The sequence below is a fragment of the Ochotona princeps genome, chromosome 2 (genome assembly GCF_030435755.1).
Source record: "Ochotona princeps isolate mOchPri1 chromosome 2, mOchPri1.hap1, whole genome shotgun sequence".
Taxonomy (NCBI): Eukaryota; Metazoa; Chordata; class Mammalia; order Lagomorpha; family Ochotonidae; genus Ochotona; species Ochotona princeps.
Window position 1 is genome coordinate 30,971,553 of NC_080833.1, and position 21,112 is coordinate 30,992,664.

At 45.1% G+C, this 21,112-nt stretch overlaps 1 protein-coding gene across 1 annotated transcript; it reads left to right on the forward strand.

Moving 5' to 3' along the window:
• The first annotated feature begins 1,837 nt into the window (after positions 1 to 1,837).
• Positions 1,838 to 19,308, forward strand: ZNF684 (zinc finger protein 684). The gene is given in 5 exon segments (XM_012928836.2): positions 1,838 to 1,917; positions 15,448 to 15,599; positions 15,912 to 16,007; positions 18,076 to 19,000; positions 19,002 to 19,308. Coding segments are annotated over 4 exon segments (1,263 nt in total). The 5' UTR covers positions 1,838 to 1,917; positions 15,448 to 15,454; the 3' UTR covers positions 19,099 to 19,308.
• Positions 19,309 to 21,112: the final 1,804 nt, after the last annotated feature.

The window sequence follows — 21,112 nt, forward strand, 5'->3', positions numbered from 1 at the left end:
AGCTGGTGCTGGATCGATCTGAAGCCAGGAGGCAGGAACTTCTTTCCAGGTCTCCCACGCGGGTGCAGGGTCCCAAGGCTTTGGGCCGTCCTCGACTGCTTTCCCAGGCACAAACAGCGAGCTGGATGGGAAGTGGGGCTGCCGGGATTAGAACCGGCGCCCATATGGGATCGCAGGGCGCATGTTCAAGGCAAGGACTTTAACCATTAAGTTATAGCGCCGGGCCTTGGACTAAACTTCTTAAAGGTTTTTAACAGGGCTCTAGCACATTATCTTACATGCGCCTATATTTTAAAATGATTTAGTTAAGATACCTTTATGTTTCCCTAACTAAATTTAATTTTTTTTTTTAAGAAAATGAAGAGGAGACTGTATTTGAACATGGCATATTTTCTTCTTATTAAATTGTTGTTCTCTATCTGCCAGTATCTTTAAAGGAAGTTTGACCCAGTAGTGAAGATGCCTTTTGAGATCCCTGTGTAAGGCACTGCCTAGGTTGAATCTCCCATTCTGCTCTTTAATTCACTGTTAATGCAGACCCGGGAGGCCGCAGGGGTGGCCCTGGGGCACTGCTGTGGGGAATTTCACCAGACAAGGAAAAGGGGACCTCAGTTTTTGTCTCACAGGAAAGAATTTTCATGTGGACAATTTCAGTGTGAGAAGCAAGATTTGCTAGATGTTAAAGGTGGAAACCTGAGTCGCAGCAGCTCGGTGGAAGGGTTTTGAAAGAGAAACACTGAAGAAAATAGTGGAAGTCTTGTTTAAGCACACTTTCGAGAGAGAAAAAGCTAGAACAGCAGTTAACCATCACAGGCTGGAATTCTAACCCTGTCTAGCTTGCTCAGAACAAAAAGGGTGTGACAGGCAACCTTCTTTTCTCATGATGAACCAAAATCTCAGGCACTATTTCCTTGCTGCTTCTTTGCAAATATTCAAAGAGGTAGAGGTTGACACTTCTGTTTGGTCAAAGATAGTTTTTAGAGGAGTCTCTGTATCCCTTCAGTGTGATTTCCTGTTCTAGAACCCAGGGAGGTAAATTCACATTCCAGTAACGTGTCCCCCCAATAGCCCTGTTGCTATTCTTATGATAAAAGAGAAACCAAAAGCAACCCATATTTCCACAGGGGGGCATAAACAGGGGAGAAGCAAACTTTCATATTTCTCAAAGGAAAATTTCACCAGGGACCATAACCCTAATTATCTTTTCACTTGAGTGAAACAGCGGATTCTTTTCTGCCCTTAAATAAATTTTTTTAAAAATTTAAATTCTCATATTAAAAAGAAACATGGCGTACACACTTCTTTTCTATATTATCCGAACTCCCCGCGGAGCTTAAACTACAGCAAATCATCCACAGAGCTAGGGAAAAATCCTTGATGCCTTCCGGAATAAAAAAAAATCTCGACGCCTTATGGGAAATGTAGTATCAGGTAGAATTCCCGGAGGACTCGGGAAACCGCCAAGGAGCATCATTTCCGCACATGCGCCCTGGGGTGGGCAGGAAGCTTTGCATTCGTTGACGCGCATCGGTGCTGCGGAGCGCCGGATTCCGAAGGTCTGGGTCGCTGCTGAAGAACAAAGACCTGTTTGTGATTCGCAGGAAGAAAGTTAAGTCTTAGGGAACCCTTATGTGCATGGCCGTCTGACTTCTAGAAAGCCCGGTAAGGACTGCCGCTCCCCTGGTTTTGCTGGAGGCTGGTCTTGCTCCTGTGCTGCGGCTTGGGGCGAAATGTGTGTTTTCTGGGGAGCCTTTCGCTGTATGGTGACCTGTAGCTGGTCTCATTCCAGGAGCCTTTTGGCGCGCAGACGGCTGAACGCCTTCGCAAGGCAGCAGAAAAGGCAGCCAGAGTGGCCAGTGACCGACATTGTTGAGCTCTTGGGAAAGAGCGTGGTATTTCTCTCGTTGGTCGTGCGAGGTTAGTAGCCTCTTCCTGCTTTGTCTGTTTTGTTTTGTTTAGACAGGGAGGCAGGAAATTACCTGCTTGAAATCACACAGTAGAGGAGAAAATGTTCAAACTCAGTTCAGTTTTACCCCAGAGCTCATTCAGTCTATAACCCACAGTTCTGCCGAAGCTAAGTAAATCCCAACTTCATCGTTTTGTGGAGATTTGTGGAAGACTGTGTCGTGGAGCACATAGCTCTGTCTTGCATGTTACCGGCCCCTTGATTTCCAGCAGCTCTGGCTAAAAGTCTGGAGAGGCCAACCCAGAGCCACAGGTGGTCACTAGTTAAAGGAATTCGGGCCCCACCCAAAGGTTGCCTTGAAGCAGTGTTGCTTGGCCGACCTCCAGCCCATCAGAACTAGGAAAAAGAAAAGGGTAGACAGTTCATGAGAGGACGCTGTCCTGACCAGAGCCGGCCTAACCCAATTTTAGGCAGAATTAGGAATCATCGATTGTCCTCTTGGAAAGGGAGTATAGCTTGACTCAAGGCATTAAACCCTGGGACAGTCAATTAAAGTGTTTGAAGGGAGATTAAGTATTTAAGAAGAATGTAGGTTGTGGGCCTGGATGGTTAGGTTCTGTGGGTTAGAGAATGAGGGAGGTGAAGATAAGGAAGGATCTAGTTGTTGTTTTTTTTAATTATTTTATTTTTGATGATGTTTACATAGTTAAGAAGGATGCATGCCCATGTAGACCATCAGTTAAGATGGGGAGGGTTGAGGAATGGGGGAAAATGGATGAGACGACTGTTTCTAATCTCTTTTCTTCCTGTACCTGGGGAAAGTGGGGAAGAGGACCACTCCCAGCAGCCTAAATGCATCAGTGACCGGGGATGGGTGATGGCTGCCCAGTATCATCCCAGGGTCCCCGATGTGGAGAATGTTCTAAGGGTATTGCTCCATGATGTTGATAGTTCTGAGATGCTGTTGATTTGTTACTCCAAGGTTGAGGAAATCCTTCCAAGGTTCATTGGCTGACATAGTCCACCTTGGAATCTTGAATTGTCCAGATACTGGCTGTCAAAGCTTGACCGGAAGAGCTGTCCAATTTGTTCTGTGCTGCCCCTTAGCCTCCTCCCCTCAGTGGTATTAGACATCCTCTGCAAACCTCAGTGAACTAGCTGTCATGTTTCCCCTGTGCATTTGGGCAGGCTGCCTACTACACAGGCCTCAGCAACTGAGGAGGCCCAGTAATGACACATGCGCTCCACAGTCAGACCACAGATCCTGTGATTTTCCCTGCAGTTGGAGTTCTGAGTCCAGTGATCCAGTTGGAGCGGGGAAAGTGGGGCTGGATCCCAAAGAAATCTTGCCAAAGGTGAGCCCAAACTGACTCCTGTGTGTGCCAGCCAATGCATTTGAAGTTCAGTCCATCACCCACATCAGCCTACACACACTGGCGGTTGAGGTTGTGCAGCGAGTTTTGTCCCCAGCCCCATCTCATATGCAAAACAGTGGATGTTGCAGCCCAGCCTAACCCTGCCCACCACACACTCAACCCTCGTGCACACCATCAGGAACTTCATCCTGGTTGGAGTAATCTCCAATAACCCCCACCAGGCATGCCCACAGTCATGGTTCCTGTGTGTGCTGGTGTGTGCACCAGACTGATTTGGTCTGTCCCGTGTCCCATTCGGCTCACATACACATCAGTGGGCCTAGTTCAGCCTGACCAACCTCACTATGCAGCTTATGATCATGCTGGCTGGTGCCATTACCTGTCCAGCCATAGTCGCCTCAGCCCTGGTTCCTATGCTCAGCAGTGGGAGTTGCAGCCCATCAGAGGGGCCCACAGTTTCCCTAATGTGTCCACTCCCAGTCCCAGATTTTGCACTTTCTTTCTTTCTATTTTTTTTTTTTCATTAATTACATTGTATTATGTGACACAGTTACATAGATACTTGGGTTCTCCCACCCCTCCCCAAACCCTCCCACCATGGTGGATTCCTCCACCTTGTTGCATAACCACAGCTCAAGTTCAGTTGAGATTCCCCCATTGCAAGCGTATACCAAACATAGAGTCCAGCATCTTATTGTCCAGTCAAGTTCAACGGCTTCTTAGGTATACCCTCTCTGGTCTGAAGACAGAGCCAGCAGAGTATCATCCCAGTCAATTGAAAGCTCCAACATACCATCAGCAAAAATTTACATCATTATGGAATTAATTGACATAGTAATGAGTAACCAATATGTTAAAAGTAAATGCGAGTTCCCAGCCACCTTCTGTGACCACCTCACCTACACTTCAATTTTAGTTTATACACAACATATAACATTCAAAACATAACATGTTATACATAACATCATATCATCTTTTTTTTTTCTTTAATATTCATTCATTAATTACATTGCATTACATGACACAATTTCATAGGTACTGGGATTCCCCCCCCCTTCACCCCAAACCCTTCCCCCATCATGAATTTCTTCACCTTGATGCATAACCACAGCTCAAGTTCCGTTGAGATTCCCTAATTAAAGGTTTACACCATACAGAGTCCAGCATCCCACTTGTCCAGTTCAAGTTCAACGGCCTCTTAGGGAGGCCCTCTCAGGTTTGTAGGCAGAGCCAGCAGAGCGTCACCTCGATCAATTAGAAGCTCCAACATATCATCAGCAACAGTCCAGGTATGATGAGGCTGGTGCAGAGTCCACTGATTGACATAGTCCGTCTTAGGGTTTCCCCTTGTCCAGTTTTTCGCTGCAAGCATAAAGCTGAGGTGGTTGATTCATCTACTCCATTTTCCATCTTTTTTTGATTAATGCTTTGATTCCTCCATTTTGTTCAGGGGAATCCCCCTAAAAAAAACTTTGAGGCATTCCCAGTCCAGGCTCCTACATGTACTACTAGTAAGCACAGTGCCCGCCACCGTCCATCACTCCGATCAGCTGATGGTTTTAACCCCTGGATTGGTTCTCTTCTGAGCCCCGACCTCTATTGGAACCAATGAGTATCGCATCTCTCCCCGGCTCTGCCCATCACACTCTCGTCCCTCACCTAAACCAGTGATAACATCATATCATCTTAAATTAAGGCAAACATGTGGTATTTAACCTTTTGTGATTGGCTCATTTCCCTTAGCATTATGGTTTCCAGTTTGGCCCATTTGGCCACAAAGAACTGCATTTTGTTTTTTTTAATAGCTGAGTAGTATTCCATGGAGTAGATGAACCATAGCTTTCTTATCCAATCCTCTATTGATGGGCATTTTGGTTGCTTCCATGTTTTTGCAATTACTGATTGTGCTGCTATGAGCATAGGAGTGCATGTTGGTTTCTCATAAAACAAGTGTTCTGGATATATTCCTAGGAGTGCTATTGCTGGATCATACGGTATGTTGAATTTGAGTTGTTTGAATATTCTCCATACTGATTTCCATAGAGGCTGTACCAGCCTGCAGCCCCACCAGCAGTGGAGTAGGGTTCCCTTTTCCCCGCAACCTCGCCAACAAGTGTCGTTGGTGCTTTTATTCATGTGGGCCAGTCTTACTGGCGTTAGGTGGTACCTCATTGATGTTTTAATTTGGATTTCCCTTATTGCCAGGGAACTTGAGCATTTTTTCATATGTTTATTTGCCATTTGGGTTTGTTCCTTTGTGAAGTGTTTGCCCATTTCCCGTGCCCATTTCTTGAGTGGGTTGTTTGTTTTGACATTTTGGTTGTTTTGTAGCTCTTTGTATATTCTGGAGATCAGCCCTCTATCACCTATGTCGTGTGCGAAGATCTTCTCCCATTCTGTGGGTTGCCTTTTTACTTTGTTGATTGTTTCTCTAGCTGTACAAAAGCTTCTTAGTTTGATGAGGTCCCAATTGTTTATTTTGGTCTCGATTTCTACTGCATTTGGAGTCTTTTTTAGGAAGTGAGGGCCTACCCCTAAGTGTTGCAGTGTGTTTCCAACATTTTCTTCCAAAAGTTTGAAGGTTTCTGGATGTAGGTTTAGATCTGTTATCCATTTGGATCTGATCTTAGTGTATGATGAGAGATGTGGATCTATTTTTTTATTTCTGCAGGCTATTAACCAGTTGTCCCAACAGCATTTATTGAACAGACCTTCCCATTTGCCTGGATTGTCGTTTGTCTTTTTGTCAAAGATTACTTGGCTGTATCTGTGTGGATTTCCTTCTGGTGTTTCTATTCTGCTCCATTGATCTTCCTCTCTATCTTTGTGCCAGTACCACGCTGTTTTGATAACCACTGCCCTATAGTATGTCCAGAGGTCCGGAACTGTGATTCCCCCTGCTAACTTCCTGTTCTTCAGGATGGTTCTAGCTATCCGTGGTTTTTTGTGCTTCCAGATGAACCTTTGGATCATTGTTTCCAGTTCCATGAAGAATGTTTTGGGCAATTTGATTGGGATTGCGTTGAATGTATATATTGCTTTTGGTAGTATAGACATTTTAATGATATTGATTTTACCTATCCAGGAGCATGGGATGTTACTCCATCTTTTGAGGTCTTGTTCAATTTCTTTTTTAAGTAGTTTGTAGTTTTCTTCAAATAAGTCTCCTACATTTTTGGTTAGATTTATTCCCAGATATTTCATACTTTTCTCTGTTATTTTGAATGGTATCTTGCTGGTTAAGTCTTTTTCCATCTTGGGGCTGTTCGCATACACTATGGCTGTTGATTTTTGTTCATTAATTTTGTACCCTGCCACTCTACCAAACTCTCGTACAAGTTCTAGCAGTCTCTGTATTGAGTCTCTTGGCTCTTCTACATAAAGAATCATATCATCTGCATATAGTGAGAGTTTGACTTCTTCGTTTCCCATTTGGATTCCTCTGATTTCTTTTTCTTGTCTTATGGCCTCAGCGAGTACCTCTAGGACTATGTTGAATAGTAGTGGAGAAAGTGGACATCCCTGTCTTGTTCCAGATCTCAGTGGGAAGGGTTCCAGCTTTTCTCCATTCAGTATGATGCTGGCGTTGGGTTTTTCATATATGGCTTTAATTATGTTGTGGATTTTTCCATCTATGCCTACCTTGGTTAGGGTTTTTAGTAGGAAGTGGTGTTGGATTTTGTCGAAAGCTTTTTCTGCATCTATTGATACTATCATGTGATTCTTGTTTTTCAGTTTTTGGATGTGGTGTATCACATTTATGGATTTGCGAATGTTGAACCATCCCTGCATTCCAGGGATGAATCCTACTTGATCTGGATGAACGATCTGTCTGATGTGTTTTTGAATTCTGTTGGCTAGGATTTTGTTGAGAATCTTAGCATCAATGTTCATCAAAGAGATAGGTCTGTAGTTTTCCTTCTCTGTTAGTTCTCTGTCTGGTTTTGGGATTAAGGTAATGTTGGCTTCATAGAATGAGTTTGGAAGGGTTGCCTCTTCTTCTATTGTTTTGAAGAGTTTGTAGAGGATTGGGGTCAGTTCTGTTCGGAATGTTTTGTAGAATTCTGGAGTGAAGCCGTCTGGGCCTGGGCTTTTCTTTGTTGGGAGGTCTTTAATCACTGATTCAATCTCTACTTCAGTTATGGGTTTGTTCAGGTCGTTTGTTGCCTCTGGGCTAAGTTTTGGCAGGTGGTAGAAGTCTGAGAACTTTTCCATTTCTTGGTGATCTTCTGATTTGTTGGAGTACAGTGCTTTGTAGTAATTTCTAATTATGGCCTTAATGGATGCAGTGTCTGTTGTTATGTTGCCTTTTTCATCTTTGATGCTGTTAATTCTTGCCTTCTCTTGTTTTTTCCTTGTCAGTTGGGCCAGTGGGGTGTCTATCTTGTTTATCTTCTCAAAAAACCAGCTTTTTGATTCATTGATTTTGTGTATGGTTTTTTTTATTTCTATCTGGTTGATTTCCTCCCTTGTTTTGATGATTTCTTGTTTCCTATTGTGTGTGGGGCTCTTCTGCTGTTGTTTTTCCAATTCCTGGAGGTGTGTGTTTAGTTCCTGTATTTGGCGCCTCTCTTGGGCCTTGACATGAGCTCCAATTGCGATGAGTTTACCCCGTAGCACTGCTTTGGCAGTGTCCCACAAATTTTGGAATGTTGTGTCAGAGTTTTCATTGGTTTCCATAAATTTTTTGATCTCATCTTTAATTTCTTCTCTGATCCATTGTTCGTTTAATAGCATATTGTTCAGCCTCCAAGAGTTTCTGTATTTCCTGGGACATTTTGAATTGCTGATTTCCAGCTTCATTCCGTGGTGGTCTGAGAGGGTACATGGTATGATTCCTATCTTTTTGAAGTTATTTAGGTTTGCTTTGTGTCCTATCATGTGGTCGATCCTGGAGAAGGTGCCATGCACTGCTGAAAAAAATGTATAATCTGTGGCCTTAGGGTAAAAAATTCTATAGATGTCAACCAAGTCCAGTTGTTCTATTGTTTGTATGAGCTCTGTTGTTTCTTTGTTGAGTTTTTGTTTTGTTGATCTGTCTATAGTTGTTAGTGGGGTGTTAAGATCACCCACTATTATTGTGTGCATATCTATGTCTCCCCTTAAGTCCGTGAGTAATTGCTTCACGTAGCTAGGTGCGTTTGAATTTGGTGCATATATGTTCACAATGGTAATTACTTCCTGATGGATCAGTCCCTTCACCAATATATAATGTCCTTCCCTGTCCTTTTTGATGTGTGTCAGATTGAAGTCCACATCATCTGAAATTAAGACAGCTACCCCAGCCTTTTTTTCTCGTCCATTGGCATGAAATATTTTTTTTTTTTTTTTTATAATCCATTTTATTGTATTGTTGTTGACAATCTTTACATAGTTAACTATAGTTGAAGGAAAATCAAGAAAGAGAAGAAAAAAAAAAAGGTTCAGGGGGATAGGGAGGTGGGCAATGCTATTATGTCCATATTGTTTCCATCATGTATCTGAGGTAAAAGGGGATATTGAGGGAGAAGCCCCACCCGGTTTCCCGCCCACCCCAAGTCCCGGATGTGGGGCATGCTCTGAGATATGTGCTCAAGTGGAGTTAATAGTTCTCCAGTTATGAGTCACTGCCAGTTTCGCTCGATGAGGTGGTCCACTGATTGATATGGTCCATCATGAAGGCTCCATTTGTCCCATATTTCGCTGCCAACATGTAGCTGAGATGAATGATTGTCCTATTCTGTCTTCTGTCTTTTCTTGGTTAGAATTCTGAGTCCAGCAGTTCAAGTGGGGAGATCTCCAAAGATACTTTGAGGTATTCCCAGATTAGTTGCTTGTATGTTCTAGCAAGCACAGGGCCCGGCACAGTCCATCACCCTGATCAGCTGGTGGTTGCAATTGCTGTGTTGGTTCTGTTTTCAGTCCCGAGTTGCACTGGAACCAATGGGTGTTGCAGTCCAGTCTGGTTCGGCCCTTACATCAACCAGTGGGAGCTGTAGCCTAGTTGGGGCGACCCACAATAACCCCCACCAGACCGCCCCCTACCCTGGTTTGCCAGTATGTGTAGCAGAAGACCAATCTGTCCCCCATCCCATTTGGCTCTGGTACTTGTCAATGGGTATTAAAGCTTGGTTTTATCTAACCAACTCAACCATCCAGCCCTCACAGATATTGTTGAGTACCTCTCTATCCAGCCATCCCAGCCCCCGTCCTAGTTTTCATGCCCTCCCACGGGAATAGTGACCCAAGAAGGGGGAACCCACTTTTTCCCTCCCAGGTCTCTCTGTCCCAGTTTATGCACTCTTTAGGTGGTTTTGTGATTTGACTCGACAGAATTAGTCCCCAGTGCCAGCTTCTGACAGGTGATGCTGTGGCCCTGATCTTGTCCACATGCAGCGCACAGGTGTTGCAGCCTTGCTTAGTCGTGTCTGTCTCTATCCCAGCCCACACTCTCCAGTGGGAGTGGTTGTCCAGCGAGGGGACCAGCCCCTTAACCCCCCCGCCAGCTCTGCCCCTCCCTTCCTGGATCTCACGTGTGCTGGATGGGTGCTGCATTCATATCCAGTACAGGCACCCACGCCCTGGCGTTCCATAATGTGTACTGGTTTTGTCGCAACCAAACCCGGCCCATTCCACACTCTGTTCTGGTGATCGGATTTGCCAGAGGATGACATGAACTGATTCAGCCTGGTCTGCTCCTGACCCATGCCGAATGCATGCCAGTGGGAAACTTTCCATGGCCTATTCTGGGCTGTTTCCAATCATGCTTCTCGCGCTTACCTGCAGGGACTGTGTCCTGCCAGAGGAGTTGCCCAGGCTCCTCCATCAGAACCCCTCCCAATGCCAGATTTTGCGCTTGCCAGGGGGTTCTTGAGCCAACCCTACTCAGTTCACCTCCTGTCCTAGCAGGAACAGTGGCTTTTCCTGGCTGGCTTTCACCCCATTCAGACTCTTGTTGTTGGATGTTTCAGCCCGGCCATGGCTCGTCCATACCCACATACAGCTCACACATGGCTCAGTAGGGGATTGAGACCCAGCCTAGTCAGTCCCACATCTACCCTGTTTCTCCATAACACCAGATGGTGCTGGGATCTGAACCGGCCTGGTGCATCCAATCCCAGCCCACACTAGTGCCTCGGGTGACTGCAACTGTTTTCTAGATAGAACGCAGCCCCCATTCCAGCACATACACCCCTTGGTGGGAACCTCATCCCAGCTGTGGCATCCCAGATTGGGACCGTTCCTAGCCGTAAATCACGCACCTGCACGTGGTTGCTCCGAGGACCATTTAGTGCCAGCCTGCTACACAAGCCGGAGCTTATCTTTTACTTGATAGGTGTTCAAAGCTCAGCATTATTAAGGGATTGGAAGTTCTTCAAAGGAAGAGTTACTGGCATTGGGAATCTTTAGGATTGACTCAGATCCCAGAAACAGTGGGGTCACTCTAGAGCTATCTCAGCAGCGATTCAGATGTCTAATACCCCAGAGCTCCCCGGCCGGGCGGCCAGCAGGCACAGCCTGGCGCCAAATGGCGCACTCAGGCATGTCCGGGCCCAGCCCGCCATGAGCCATGGGCACATGGCGGACTGGGTTCGGGATCCGAGCTAGACGTCCTCTCCCGCAGCCCTCGGCTCGCCTCTGGCAGCCGGAGGTTAAATCCTGCAGGCCCAAGGTTGCGCCCCTCCCCAAATCCGTTCACCCACCACCCAATGAGGGTGGTGGGTGGGTCCCGGACATGCCCAGTCACGGAGGCCTCCCCCCTCGGCGTACTCACCCCAGAAGGAAGCAGGCCGCACCCAGGCATGTCCGGGCCCAGCCCGCCATGAGCCATGGGCACATGGCGGACTGGGTTCGGGATCCGAGCTAGACGTCCTCTCCCGCAGCCCTCCGGCATGAAATATTTGTTTCCAACCTTTCACTTTCAGCTTCTTCGAATCTCTTCTGGTTAGATGTGTCTCTTGTAGGCAACAGATAGTTGGGTGCTGTTTGATAATCCATTCTGTTAATCTATGCCTTTTGATTGGTGAGTTCAGGCCATTTGTGTTAAGAGTTAAAATTGAGAGGTTGTGATTTTGCCCTGCCATACTTGTTTTTGTGGGTGTTGATATCTGTGTAATTGCCCTTCCTTGTGTGGACTTTAGTGGGGAGATCTTCCTGTTTGCCATCTTTGCTTATGATTCACCTCCTTTTTTTCTGGATTTAGTGCATTTCTAAGGAGATTTTGTAGAGCTGGTTTTGTGCTGGCATATTCTTCTAATTTCTCTTTGCTGTGGAAGTATTTGATTTCGTTCTCAAATACGAATGAGATCTTTGCTGGGTACAATATTCTTGGTTGACAGTTGTTCTGATTCAGGATTTGGAAGATCTTTGTCCATTCTCTTCTTGCTTGTAAAGTCTCTTCAGAGAAGTCAGCAGTGATCCTGATTGGTTTTCCCCGGTATGTGATCTTTTCTCTGCTTCGTACTTGTCTTAGGATTCTTTCTTTGTCTTCGTTGGAGTGGAACTTGAGCACCATATATCTGGGTGAAGATCGCTTTGGGTCATATCTGCTGGGAGTCCTCTGACCGTCCTGGATTTGGGCTGGGTTCATGTTCCAAGTGTTTTGAAAGTTTTCCTGTATAATTTCGTCGAGCACCATTTGCATTCCTGACTCTTTTTCCGCTCCTTCAGGAAGGCCAATAATCCTAATATTTGATTTTCTGAGGTTGTCTTTCATTTCTTGTATGGTCTTATTGGCTTTGTTCAGACTTGTCTCCAGCTGTTTCATGAACTGGGTATGTTCGTTTTGTGTGTCTTCTGTTTCAGAGATCCTCTCTTCTGCTGTATTTGTTCTGTTGGTTAGGCTCTCAATTTTGTGCTCTAAGTCAAGGATTTTACTTTTCATTTGTTGTATTTCTGAGGCTATGTGGTTCTTGAATTCCTTGAAGTCCTCCCAATTCTTCTCATTGTCTCTGACATATTTTAACATTATTTTTTTTAATTCCTTGTCTGGTAGATCTTCTATGTCTTCATCTCGCATCTCCGAAATAGACATTGGCTTTCGATCCTTTATTGGTAGGGTGTTGGCACTCTCATCTGGATCATTACCTTTTCTGGTATTTCTTCCCATTGTGTTAGTGTTTCTTTTTTGAGAGACCTAGGCACCAGTGTGCTGAGGGGTCTCCAAGCACTATCCTGTAGAGATCGGAGTCTGCAGGCGTGGAGTAGCAGGGTGTGGGAATTTTCAGGGCACTTTTGGTGCGTCTCCAGAACACTGGACCTCAGGGCACCACTTCCAGGGCCCAGCGGATTCAAAGCGCACTCTCAGCTCGTCCCCTACAGGTATGCTACCACAGGGCGTGGGGGAGTGAAGGCACTCTCTCTGCGCGCCCCCTGTGCGCGGGATCACAGGGCTCGGAGCACTGGACTATAGGGCGTGGGGTGTTCCAGGTGTTCTCTGGAAGCGCCTCCTGTGCAGGCCCGCCCACCCCAGCGCTTGCAGGGGACCGACCGCCCCAGCGCTAGCACGGGACTGCCCAGCCCAGATGGCGTGCTTGGGTTCCTGTGGGATAGCACCGCCCAGCTGAGTGCCAGACCGCAAAGGCACGGGGGAATATCCAATGTGCCTTTTGCCTTTCTCCCAGACACAGTTTTGGCAATTTCAAGGCACTCGCCCTGTGTCTCTAGACGCTGGAGTCTGGGGGTGGGGGAGGGGCGGGGAGACGAGCACCAATTGTGTTCAGGCTCTGTGCATGCCCCTGGGGGGCCAACTCCCGAAGCCTCCAACCCACCACTGTCCCCACCCAACTCACTCAAACCTCAGGTTCTTGCAGTCTGCCTCTTCCTCTGGTCGGAATCCTCGCCGCAGGTGCGTCTCCCAGCGACTGCTGTGTCCGTTGCTGGTCTCGGCGGGTGCAGGCAGTAGAAATTCTTAATAGTATAATCCTTAGTGCCATTACAAAGAATGCTTTTTTACTTATTTATTTATATTTGTTTCTTAATGTGGAAAGACAAAGAGATCATGCATCTGCTGGTTTGTTCTACCAATGCATGTAGTGGTGGGAGCTTGGCTTAATCAAAATCAGGAGCCAGGAGCTCCAATTGGTTTTCCCATGTGGGTGGCAGGAAGCCAGGCTGGCTGTGCCTGTGCCAGGGTGTGCATTACCAGGAAGGTAGAGTTGGGCGCCAAGCTGGCACTCACATAGAGGTTGCCACCATCCTAAGTGGCATCCAGTGGCTGTGTCAAACACCCACTGCTTCAGCATCATTTTTTGGTGACCACATAAGAGTCTACCCTTTGAATAATCGTGATTTTTAAAATCAGCACTCTTGGGTTGTGCTGACAAAGATGTCAAAACAATACTTTTAACTTTCCCTTGTTAAAAATCATACCCATTTTATCGAATGCTTATCATATGCCATATGTTTTGAATGCTTTTCATGTGTTAGCTGTTTACTTCTCATAGAATTCCCATGATAGAGGTACTGTTATTGTCACCATTTTGCAGATATGAAAACGGAGAGCAGTTATCCTCAGGGTCAGACCACTAGGAGAGGAGTCACAGAGTTTGTGCCTCGACTCACTGACCCTTTGTTCATTCAGGTTCCACTTTGTTTCCCAGTGAGGTTGCATTGCCTCATTAGATGCCATAGAATACAATAGAAAAATGTTAATAGTTAAGTATATCAACAGGGGAAATACAGGTTGATGTTTTCATTGAATGTAACGTTAGAAAATTGATATGGGGGGCACAGCATCTATCCACAGTTTATAAGGTTGAGATGTGAATTTGTATTTAATCTTGTGAGTCTTAGAATACATAGGAGTCAGCAGTTCGGTGTAGTAGGTTAGGTCTCTGCTTGCTATGCCAGTATCTGCTGTGGATGCTGACTTGAGTCCCTGCTGCTTTACCGCCAATCCAGCTCCCTGCTAATGTGCTTGGGAAAGTAGAAGAGATGGGCCAAGTCCTTGGAGCCCCCGGACCTGTGTGGGAAACCTGAAGAAGCTCCTGTTAGCCCACCCTTGGCTGTTATATCCATTTGGGGAGTGAACCGGTAGGTGAAAGATCTCTCTGTCTCTCTGTAAATCCCCTTTTCAAATAATAATAAATAAGCCTTTTTTTAAAAGTTGTATCTATAAGTGACATTGAATCTGTTAAATATTCATTGAAAATTTAAAAAGAAATAAAAGCTGTAGAAAAGAGAAAAAGAATACTCAGTAAAATTATTGGCCTTGTTTAATGGAATATGTCACATGAAGATTTTCCTGGTACTAAAGTGTTTGTGTAGGAAACTTAATATAAATGTAGTAGCAGTTTTCCTAGGATCATTTTAAGAGTGTTCCCTTTTATACACAGGTTGTAGGAGGCAGAGGAGTGCTCAGTGAACTGAACTCTGTCTCCTCCACTCTCCTTTCCTTTTATTCTCTCACTCTTTCCCTCTTTTTTATTCTTTGCCTCATGATATGTATGCGATATGAGGGTACCTCAAACAAGCATATGGAAAATTGAAAGATAATTTTTTTGGGTGTGGTACAGAAACTTTTAAAGATTTATTTATTTATTTGAAATACAGAGTGTCAGGGAGGGAGGGAGAAACAGATTGTCCATCTACTGGTTCACCCCCCAAGTAGCTGCATCAGCCAGCGCTGGGCCAGACTAAAGCCGGGGCCAGGAAGTCCATCTGTGTCTTCCACGTAGGTGGCAGGGGCTCAAATGCTTGGGACATCACCACTGCCTCCCCAGGTACGTGCGCTGGAAGCAGAGTAGCTGGGATTTAAACCAGCACTCTGATATAGGATGCTGCCCTCACGAGCCACAACTAATTCTCTGTGCCACTTTGTCCGCCCTTGCTCTCTGTGCAATTTTGAACTCCATGCATATGAGACATCGTCAGAAAATTTATGGACAATACATATTATCTGGAAAAAGAACTGTGTGTGGACTTAAAATTTTTTTTGCACCAAAATAAACTTTTAATTCCATTTTCCATGAACATTTTGAAGTATCTTCATATGTACGAATGCGTGTACTCACACACATCTGTATAGTGTGTGACGGTTGTAATACGATTTTGTTTTTCGCAGATTTTAATTCTGGGTTAAGGAGTTGCTAGTTCTTCTGTGTGGTGTATTGTGGCTTGGCACAGTGGACGTAATCAGAGGACACAATCTGAATCTTCTACATTCCCTGGCGGCCTTCCCTGCAGGGGGAAGATGAATGTGCTGCTGCAGGAATCACTGACATTCCAGGACGTGGCCATCTGCTTCACTCCAGAGGAGTGGGAGCTGCTTGCTGATGATCAGAGGACCCTGTACTGTGACGTGATGCTGGAGAACCTGAGAAACCTGATTTCACTGGGTGAGGACAGCTTCCCCGCAAACTGGGCATGTGCAAACACAGCATCTGTCCTTTGCGTCTCGGCAAGGCTGTGGACATTGCTCAGACATTCGTCAGTTTGGCCCTGCATTTTAGCCATGGGGATCCCTAATCCCCTTGGGTGACAGATGGTCTGGTTCTGTGTCTACTTCCCAAGTGGAGAAGGGGCTGTTGTGTTCTGAAGCCCACTTAAAAGCCCCTTCAGGGCCCTGAGGCTCAAAGGAAGAGACTTAGACTGGGTGGTGGTCTCTTTAGCACTTTGTGCCCACTTCTGTGTTGTCTTCCCATGAACAGGGTACCCCGTTACCAAGACAAAGGTCTTCGTTAAGGTGGAGCAAGGACATAAGCGGCAGAAGGTGAACGGATGGAAGCCATATTGGAGCCATACAGGTGAGAGAGAAAAAACCCAAACAGGTATTTTTGGAATTGGTGAGTGTGAAGTCTCTGTTCTTTCGTAAGGTTGTTTTGACTTTTTGGGCTCCCTTGTCACTTTGTGTGAATTTTAAGATTTTTTTAAATTTCTGCAAAAATCTGTCGGGATTTTGATAGAGATTATATTGAATCTGTATCGAATTCACTTTGGGAATTTTGGCATTTAAAAACGGTAGGTTCCAGTCCACTCACGTTGAATGTCTTTCCACTTATTTGTGTTATCTTCAATTTCTCTTAGCAGTGTTCTGTAGTTTTTGCCTTGTAAGACTTAAAATTTATTCATTATTCATTCATTTTGAGAGGCAGACACGAAGTTACCATTTATTGGTTTACTTCTTAAATACTTACAACAGCCAGGATTAGACAGGCCAAGTCCAGGAGCTGGGCACTCGGTCCTTGTGCCCCATGTCAGGGTAGGCATCCAGCTACCTGAGCCATCAGCTGCTGCCTCCCCGGGGACATGGCAGTAAGAAGCTGGGCTTGGGTCCACGGCCACTCCACCCTGAACGCGCCCGGTCTCTTCTGATCTTGGAAGCTAAGCAGGGTCGGGCCTGGTTAGTACTTGGATGGGAGAAGCTGGGCTTGGCAGTGTGGCTGAGACTTGAACTCAGGAACTGCAGTATGCGATGGAGGTCCCAAATAATATCTTAACCCTTAAGCCAAACATTTGCCCTGGGTTAGAAGTGTTTTATCTTTTCAATTAATTTCTAACTATTTTTTTTTTGTGTGTGTGTGCTTTTTTATAAGCTTTATTTTATTTTGTTGTATTGGAAAGGCAGATGTACAGAGAGATCTGATCTGAAGCCAGGAGCTAGGAGCTTCTTCCAGGTCTCCCATGTGGGTGCAGGATCCCAAGGCTTTGGGTCATCCTCTGCTGCTTTCCTAGGCCACAAGCAGGGAGCTGGATAGGAAGTGGAGCAGCCGGGACATGAACCGGTGCCTCTCATTTGGGATCCCAGCAGGTGCAAGGCGAGAATTTAGCCACTAGGCTATCACACTGGGCCCTTTTGGTGCCTAGTTTCTTTTTAAATTACTGTTATTGTATAGAAACAGTTGATTTTTATTTGTTGGTTTTTGTTTTCTTACAACTTAATTGAATGTGTTAGTTATTTTGAAGCTTTGCTGAATTTGTTAGTTCTAGAAATGTTTTTATATAGCCTTTACAGTTTCCTACCTATAAAAAATCATGTCATCTGTTGAAAGAGACATCCCTTTTGTTTGGATACTCCTTTTTTTTTAAGATTTATATATTTTTATTGGAAAGACAGATATACAGAGAGGAGGAGAGACAGAAAGATCTTCCATCCGATGATTCACTCCCCAAGTGGCTGCAATGGCCAGAGCTGAGCTGATCTGAAGCCAGGATCCTCTTCCCGATCTCCAGCCCTGGTGCAGGGTCCCAAGGGTTTGGGCCGTGTTCCACTTCCTTTCCAGGCCACAAGCAGGAAGCTGGATGGAAAGTGGGGCTGCCGGAATTAGAACCGGCGCCCACATGGGATCCTGGGCCATGCAAGGTGAGAACTTTAGCCACTAGGATACTGCACCAGGCCCTGTGTTTCATTATTTCAAAGGCAAAGTTACGAAGAGGAAAGGAAGGACGGAGAGCAAGAGAGAGATCTTCGATATTTGTTTCATTCCGTGACTGGCTACAACAGCCAGGGCATGGTCAGGCCATATCTAGGCATCAGGAACTTCTCCTGGGTCTCCCATGTGGGAGCAGGGACCCAAGGACTTGGGCTGTATTCTACTGTGCCAGGTGCATCAGCAGGGAGCTGGATGGGAAGTAGCGCATCCAGGACTTGAACCATTGACCATATTAGGTGCCAGTGCTATAGGCAGCAGCTTGACCTGCTATCCCACAGCACTGGCCTTTAAGGTTTCTTTTTCTTATGAATAGTTCAATAGTATATTGAATAGAAATAACAAGAGTATTGCCTGAATCCAGAGACTTTTTGAAATTTCTTTCTGTAACGTTAAGTTGGAAAAAGTAACTGAAAATGTTTTGTTTTTCTTTTCTTCTTTTTAGAAGTTGTCTGCCTCCTTTGTGAACTAGAGAGACAGGAGGGAATCCAAGATGATTTTTTGAATCAACATACATTTATCATCAAGAAAAAACTGTCTAAGAAGGGAGACCAGAAGTGCAGTCTGAGTGGAAGTGTTATTTCGTCAAGACAAGAGAAACCTAAAACTGAATCAAATGGAAACAGTTTGCATCCTAATTTTTACATACTTAGTTACAATAAAAAATATAATGGAGAAAACACTTATGAGGACAAAGAATGTGGTAATGCCTTCAAAAACAAGTTTTATCTCATTAGATACAAAAAAAAAGCATGCAAGAAAAAACCATGTAACCCCAATGAGAGTGAGAAAGCCTTCCATGCGAAGGCTGCTCTCATGAGTCCTGAGAGGAACGATATACCAGAAAGGAAGAGCTCTGCATGCAGTGAGTGTGGGAAAATGTTTAGCAGTATGGAAAACCTCGTAGCCCATAAAAAAACCCATACTGCAGAGAGGGCTTTTGTATGCAACGATTGTGGCAAAGCTTTTATGCGAAAAACACAGCTCATGGCCCACCAGAGACTTCACACTGGTGAGAAACCGTACAAGTGCAATCAGTGTGGGAAGATGTTCACTTGGCACTCCTCTTTCAATCAGCATATAAAATCACACACGTTCGAGCACTTGTTTGAGTGTAAGCAATGTGGGAAAACCTTCAAGTACTGTTCATCCCTATACAAACATTGTAGAATTCATGCAGGTGAGAAGCCGTACCGGTACAGAAAACGCAGCAAAGTCCAGGCTGACTCGCCCGTGTTCCCCGTACGTCCCCGAACTCGTTTGGACGAGAAACCCTATGGATGCACGAAATGTGACAAGGCCTTCGTTAGAAAGTCACATCTCTTGCAGCACTACCTAACTCATCTAGCAGAACAGCAAAGCAAATGTGACATGTGGGGGAACTCCTCCCTGGAGGACACTTGTCATTCTCCACGAAAGAAGTCATGAAACAATGAAAGGTGGCAAGACTCATAAGGAGCGTTCTTAGCAATGAAGAATTCATCACCAAAAAATGAGCTCCCATCAGGTGGGCAAATGTGTAAAAATAATCTTCTGGTGTTCATATTTGTGATGCCATCAGTTTTGGAAAATGAGACTGGATTTTTGAGTTAGAAAGTTTTGCTATAGCATATAAAGTTTAGAAAATTATGACAAAATGAATAAAATGACAAAAATAATATGACAATGATTACCTATAAGAGATTGTACTCTTCTGATAGTTTTTATACAAATTATAAAAATATCTGCACTGTTTAAGACTTTTATTTAGCCATAAGTTGAAATCTATCTTATATACATTATACAGAATTATATCTATTATGAGGGTTGAGCAGTATTGAGAATGTTTGTAGTGCCAGCAAGCTGTGTACTTAAATGGTTAAAATAGCAAATCCTGTGTATATTTTGCTACAATTAAATGAAATTTTTGAAAATTGTATCTCTTGTAAATTACTTGTTTTTTTCAAATTCTTTTTTTTTTTTTTAAGATTTATTTATTTATTTATTTATTTTATTGGAAAGTCAGATATACAGAGAGGAGGAGAGATAGAGAGGAAGATCTTTTGTCCGATGATTCACTCCCCAAGTGTGCACAACGGCCGGTGCTGCGCCGATGCGAAGCCGGGAACCAGGAACCTCTTCTGGGTCTCCCACACTAGTACAGGGTCCCAAACCATTGGGCCGTCCTCTACTGCTTTCCCAGGCCACAAGCAGAGAGCTGGATGGGAAGCAGGGCCACCGGGATTAGAACCGGCGCCCATATGGGATCCCGGGACATTCAAGGCGAGGACTTTAGCTGCTAGGCCACGCTGCCGGGCCCTGTTTTTTTCGAATTCTAAAAAAAATTTGCATAATTATCAGTTGTAAGTGAAAGAATATGGATTATTATGTTATGAAATTCAGTGTGATGAACTTTAATCATTTTTTTTTTTTTAAGATTTATTTTATTTTTATTACAAAGTCAGATACACAGAGAGGAGGAGAGACAGAGAGGAAGATCTTCCGTCCAATGATTAACTCTCCAAGTGAGTGCAATAGTCGGTGCTGTGCCGATCCAAAGCCAAGAACCTGGAACCTCTTCCAGGTCTCCCATGCAGGTGCAGGGTTCCAATGCATTGGGCTGTCCTCAACTTCTTTCCCAGGCCACAAGCAGGGAGCTGGATAGGAAGTGGAGCTGCCAGGATCAGAACCAGAGCCCATATGGGATCCCGGCACATTCAAAGCGAGGACTTTAGCCGCTAGGCCACGCCACCGGCCCCACTTTAATCATTTCTTGGTAGCTATCAGGTGTGGCCTCCTTGAGTTTTTTTTGTTTTTAATTTATTATTTTATTATTTTTAAATTGAAAGGCAGATATACAGAGAAAAGGAGATACAGAAAGATCTTCTGTCTGCTGGTTCACTCCCCAAGTGACCACAGTGGTCAGACCTGAACCGATCTGAAGCCAGGATCCAGGGCTTCTTCCAGGTCTCCCACTTGGGTGTAGGGTCCCAAGGCTTTGGGCCATCCTGTACTGCTTTCCCAGGCCACTGTCAGGGAGCTGGATGGGAAGTGAAGCAACCAGGACGTGAACCTGCACGCATATGGGATCCTGGCACATGCAGGGCGAGCACTTTAGCCATTAGGCTACTGTGCCCAGCCCACCTCTCTTCCTTTTAATTAGCATCTGAGGTGATCCCAGACCTGATTCTTGTGTATGCTTGCCAGTACAGGGTCTGGAACAGTCTGTCACCCCAGTCAGCTTATACACACACTGATGGCTGCAATTGCTGGGTCAGTTCTGTCTCCAGCCCTGTCCTCTGTGCAAATCAACAGGTGTTGCAGCTCAGCCTGGTCCCACCCACCACACACTTGGTCACGTAAACCAGTGAGAACTGAAGCCTAGTTGGGACAACTCACAATAACCCCCACCAGGTCTGCACCTTTCCCTGGTTCCCATGCTTGCCAATATATACAGCAGACTGGTCTAATCCCTCCCACATTCCATCCAGCTCTCATACATG